A 6,186-nucleotide genomic window follows, 5' to 3' on the forward strand; every position below is an offset into this window, starting at 1 on the left:
GCATGCTATAGTATTTTATCGATAGAAATGAATTTGTGCATCGTATTATCGAATATATATAGATTGTGAAAACTAGTATATGATCCGGGGGAAACAAGCTACCTATTGGGTGTCAATAGGCTGTGTGATCACCAGCGTCCGGGTAAGTCATAGATAGAGATTTCATGGGTAGTATATCATACTTGTTTGTGCATGCGATACAGAGCCTATCTGGTTGAACTATCCCGGGGCCTGTATCTGCGAGTCGGCTGGTTGAACTATCCCGGACTCATATCGATCGATCGTTAGATGTTGTGATAATGTTCATTATGCATACTAAGGTATTAGGGTTTCGATCGGATCAAATGCTTGAAGTATAATATGTTTGTATATATGTGTTTTGTTTTAAATGCGATGTTATTTTCTATAATACCTTAGTAATGTGTTTTCTCACTCAGTATTTCCCCAAATACTGACCCCTCACATTGATGTTTTTCAGGTGTTAGAGTCGGATCAGACAGACCGTCTTTGGTGTGCTGGGTACAAGTCCCCTTGGTGCTGCAGTAGTATACGTGTGACGAGTCCTAGCCTAGTATAGTTAGGTCTTATAGGTTGTGTACGTGTATAATGTTTGTTTGATGTGACATCTTTTGGTTGTCAGTTTTTGTATTGATCGATAGATGGGCTAGTACGTACCAGTTACGGAAGTGAAATGCCCACTATGATTGTATCGATGATGTGTTTATATATGATGTTATGTTATGATTGTAAACGTGTCTTTCTTATTATATGTCTATAGGATAGTTGTGTTTGCGTTTCCGCGAAAAAGTTAGAGTGGTTTTAGGCTTGCTACGGGTTTCGGAGCTACCACTCCCATTCCCTAGCGCCGGTCTCGGCTCAATAATTTGGGTCGTGACAGAGTTAAACTCGATGGAACTATCTCGAAACCTGTGTCTAAGGAGTTAAACTCGATGGAACTATCCCGAAACGCACGTTGATTAGTACAGACGTAAGAAATGGTAGTAGTTTAACTCGATAGAATTATCCCGTGACTGTACCATATGATTAGGGTTAAAATCGGTTGAATTATCCCGGGACCAAACCATAAGGAACAAGAGATAAGCGACTTATGAAAGGTGCAACTCCATATGAATGTACAAGGATAGCACAATCTAAAGATTAAAACACCCGTCGAAAACAAAAGAAACAAAATGAAAAAAAGACAAACATCAAACCATATAAAGAAACAAAAGACGTCGAACATAAATACGACATGAACATATGGTTTATAAAAGTTATACACTATGATAAGTTTAATATCCCGTAATTTTAAGAGATAAAATATTTCCACGTGTCTAATATTTTGTTAGACGGGAGTATATAAATTAAATTTAAAGATAAATTTAATTTACAAGTGTCTATAAAATTATATTGTGGCAATATGATTTCAAATATAAATTTTGAAAATTTAAATTTGAATATTTATATAGTTAACGGGAATAATATAAACTTATGAATTGGGTGTAGAAAAATTCTTAAGTCTCGTGTGAATATTTTTGATATCAATATTCGCGAAACAATTTAAAAAGGTTATCGTGGAAATTTGATAAAATTTGGGAGTATAAATTTTATCAACCGCAGCCAATATAATCTAATAAATTGAAAAAGATTTATTAAAAATAAAATATAAGTCGGATAAGAATAAATGTTTTGAATAAATTTAAACCAAATTTTTATATTTTATAAGATTTTTGAATAAATTTTCACAAAATTCAAAAATCGTTTCCGTTTGAGCTATGAGCAACTAATTAAGAAGTTGGTTTAAAGTGCATGATTTATCTAGTAACTTAGCAGTACTGTGAGTTTACGTGTTTACTTTTGAATATCAGTATTCAAGTGTTTTAAATCCATAATCGCAGTAGTACAAACAAGCCAAGAGAGATCCATTGGAATGAGCTACCTATTAGGCGGCAATAGGGTTGCATGATCACCAACACCAATTCTATATGTGCTTCTGTCAAGGTATAAAGGTATGTCTATCTTGTTAAGTCATTGAGAAAGTGAATGCCCTGACTTCACGAGTAAACCCTGAGATGACAGTCACACATTTACGGTCGCGGATCAAACCGCGGTGGCAGTTTCATGATTGCGGTCCAGGTACCTGAGATACAGAATTAGGCAACAGTGATTCAGTTCACGTTCCTTAGTCTATGAGCTCGTAATGTGAGTATGTCTGTTAGGACAATTGTGGACTAGGGTTTCATAAGGATCGACATATTGGTAATATTTTATATATTTATATATATATATAACTGTTTTATATATATTATGCGATTTTAGTATTTATCTGTAAACTGTTTACTCACTCAGAAATATTTATATTTCTGACCCCGTTGTTGTTTCCCAATTTTCAGGCAATGAGCTTTGAGGTCAGTCGAGCTTCCACATCCCTTCTTCAGGAAAAATCTTCTTTTGGTATTGTACATATGTTTTGTATTCTTAGTGTGCTGCAATAATATAAGTGTGATATGCCAGCAGCCGTGCCACTAGTCTTGTGTTAGATACTTTGATAGGATTTAGTGCATCTGCGTATACCTTTTGGGTGGCTGTGTAGTGGCATATTGTATATAGTTACCTAGTCGGCCTCGTGCGTTTTTTGGAGGGTCAAAAATAATATGTATTATATACGCCGACTATGTGTAACCGGTCCACTGTATATTTTAATATGTTTAATACCACCGTTGCGAGACACAGAGGTGCCCACATTATTTTATTAAACATATTAAGAGTGACGTATGGTTGGGAACAGGGCTGCCTAAGCATTAAGGCAAGTGAGATATAAGTCCCAAGTTTGCAACGCTTACCACACCAGGTTTTTAGAAGTAAGTGAGGGTTACGATAACGCGATTGGATAATCAGTACTTCTGAAAACCATATTTCGCTTATATGTATATTTCAGAAACGTGTTTGCGTTAAACGAGAAAAGTTTTAACGATATTTTCTGAAAACGGATCGTACTCGAGGTGCGATCCAGTAATAATATTTGCGAAAAATATCCAGAGGTTCTAGGCTTGCTACGAGTTTCATAACAACCATTCCCATCTCTAGCTTCGGTCGTAACTTGAATTATGGTGGAATTCGGGTCGTGACAATAAATATATACGAACATGACAATATATAAAAGATGAAAGTATGTAAAGAGTATATGATTTGAGAAAAGCAATACTTCTACATAAAGCGGTTTTTAAACGTTTTCACTCTTTCTGTGATATTGCTTGTAATTTGGTGAACTCACTCAGTTTTATACTGACCGCGTTGCTCCTCCCATTTTATAGGAAGAGTAAGATATGATTTGAAGGATCAAGCTTTCGAAGTTTTAATTCTCGGAAGTCATTTGTACAAGTCATGAAAGAAGGTTTCAATTGCAGCAGTCCGCGGTAGACTAGAAGTTATTGATTAGATGTTTGTATAATGCGTTTTAAATCTGATATATTTATAAATGGGGTCATATGTATTTTGATATATGAAAGACGCTTTATTAAGCGAAAAATTTATACGTGTTTTCAGGCTTGCTACGGGTTTCAGAGCTACCACTCTCATTCCCTAGCGCCGGTTGCGGCTCATAAATTTGGGTCGTGACATGTAGATTGTTTTATTAAATTTAAATCTTTTTATATTCATCTAGGCAAAGTTGGGAGAAATTTTCGATCTTTATTAATGATAAAAATGTCTATAACCATTATCATAAAATAAAGACGTTAATTGAAAGCAAAAACACAATTTTTGCCAGTCAAGTTGTCTTCCTATCCTCAAATATCTTTAATCAAAATTTTCTTCCTTTGTTTTCATCTAATTAATTATATTACTTCTTATCTATCTTCTGATCTCCTCTCAGGGTAATCACTCCTTTTTTAGTAGGAACTTTCATTGCCAGTGCTCGTATATTGGTCACAACAGTCAAATCATACAGTAAAGATCTTCCTATGATGGCATTGTAAGAGAGATCCATATCCACTATGTTGAATAAAGTTATGATCTTCTTGTTTATTCCTTTTTTAGGTCCCACCATCACGGTTAGAGGTACTGCCCCTAGAAAATTTATAGGCGGGCTTCTGAGTTTCGCCACTATCCCTACGAGACGTTTAAAGGGGACGTCAGCCATTAAATTTACCGCGCTTCACTCATCAATTTGTATTATTTCCATATTCCAGTTCTCGATCACCATTGTTACCACCACGACATCATTATATGGAGCCTTAACATGCTCGTAATCTTCCATGTACAATGTGCCCGCCGATATTGGAGTTTCTTTGATATTCAAGACTTTTTTCCTCTGCCTGTTCCTAATGGAGGAGCTACTAGGGCCTCCTCTATTGATCATGTGAATCATTCCAATGATCTTGCTGGGTCTCTCATTTTCCTTCTTTCCTTTTGCCTTTTCTTCCCGTCCTCTCTTTTCACCCTTTTGGTTATTACTTTCATTTTTCTTAACAAATTTTTTAAGTTTGCCTGCTTCGATCATTCTTTCGACTTGGCTTTTAGATCTTGGCACTCCTCTATGTCGTGCTCATATTCCTCATGAAATTTACAGAATCTCCAGGTGTCTCGTACCTTTGCCAACTCTTAGCGGCCATTTCATATTTCTTCCATTCACTTTGATCCATATTAGGACTTCGGTCCTATTAGTGTTGAGCGTTGTATAATTGCTTTTATCGTCTCTGCTATCATGTCAGCTTTTGTTTCTGGAATATGGGGCGAAATGTCTTTCTTCTTCATGCCTGTGGCTTCTTTTGTGAGGTTTTGGCTTAGATTTTTCTTTGGTTTTTTCATATTTTGGATCCTTGGTCTTGGCCTCTTTCCTCTTAGCTCCCTTTGCCCTTCGTCCAGCGCGAAAAACTTCTGGGCAATTCTCATCAAGTTCGAGAAGTTAGCGGGTTTGTTTATCATCAACTTATTGACTAGCTTTCCAAATCTCGTTCCTTTCGGAGCACTTCGGTGGCTATGTCGACGTTTAGGTTGTCTATCTTCATTGCCTCTTTGTTGAATCTCTCCATGTAATTCCGTAGAGTCTTCTCTTCTTCCTGAATACAGGACCGCAATATGCTCGTTGTTGTTTTATCAGGTATGTTAGTTAGATACCTGATAAGAAATTCATTGGAGATTGCGGTGTAGTTTATAATGGAGTGACGTTTCAATTTGTTGGGCCATCGCTGAGCAGTTCCGGTCAGCGTTGTTGGGAAAACTCTGCACATGAGTACGTCGGTTACGCTAAGCAGACCCATTGTGGAGTAAAATCTGGATGTACGATCCTTTGGATCTCCTTCTCCATTGAAGACCGGCAAGGTCGTGCATTTCAGATTATGAGGAATCATTTTCTCCATGATTTCCACAGAAAAGGGTGAGATTTTTAGTTTCAGATCATCTAGATCTAGCTCTTTAGATTTTATCTTTTTAACATTCTCGCTATTGTTTCTTCCAAATCTTCGTCCGCCACATAGGCTATTTTGCTCCTAAATGGGGATTCGAAGATTCATCTTCGTCTTCTTCCTAATGTTTTTTCTTTGATTGAGATTTTTTGGTACTTTCTCCGTTCTTTTGACTTTGATTAGGACATCTTACTCGTCTCTCTGCTAGTTTGGCCTTTGGTTTTCTGCTTCACCTCTTAGGACATCTCTATCTTCGCCATCTCTTACTTCGGCTCTTGGGTCATTGTTTAACCGGGCGATGTTCTCCTATTTTTCAAGATTTTTTTGGATTTCTCTTTCTCGTGTGGTTCTTTCTTCTTTCTCCTAGCGGTGTTCGCCCTTCCTGCTGTATTTCCTCCATTATTCTTTTTTTTGCTTCCGGATTCCGCCCTCGTTCGATCTGAGGAGGGGTCACAAATTCTGCTTCTTGTAAGTTGATGCTTTTGATATGAGTTTTTGTTTCCTGCCTTGCTTCATCTGCAAGTGGTGTTCGTCCTTACTTAAATTTTATTTAATATCAATTTTCAAAGATTATCCTTGATCATAATTTCATGAAACTTGGACGATAAATTCTTAAAAATACTTCACGGATAATAACATAAAAATTATTATCCCGGAATTGATAGATTATTTTAGACCAAATAACCAAAAAAGGCCAAATCTTTTATGAAAGTTTCACAAAAGTCCAAACCTTTCAATTTTATCTAATTTGTCTTGAAATGCAAAATTTCGTTTCAGTTTT

At 36.5% G+C, this 6,186-nt stretch overlaps 1 protein-coding gene across 1 annotated transcript; it reads right to left on the reverse strand.

Moving 5' to 3' along the window:
* Positions 1-4,937: 4,937 nt before the first annotated feature.
* Positions 4,938-5,360, reverse strand: LOC126672332 (uncharacterized). Its single transcript, XM_050366278.1, has one exon. It carries the CDS (start codon positions 5,358-5,360, stop codon positions 4,938-4,940), a length of 423 nt encoding a protein of 140 aa, XP_050222235.1.
* Between the last annotated feature and the right edge of the window lie 826 nt (positions 5,361-6,186).

This window comes from Mercurialis annua, linkage group LG3, assembly GCF_937616625.2.
Source record: "Mercurialis annua linkage group LG3, ddMerAnnu1.2, whole genome shotgun sequence".
NCBI lineage: Eukaryota > Viridiplantae > Streptophyta > Magnoliopsida > Malpighiales > Euphorbiaceae > Mercurialis > Mercurialis annua.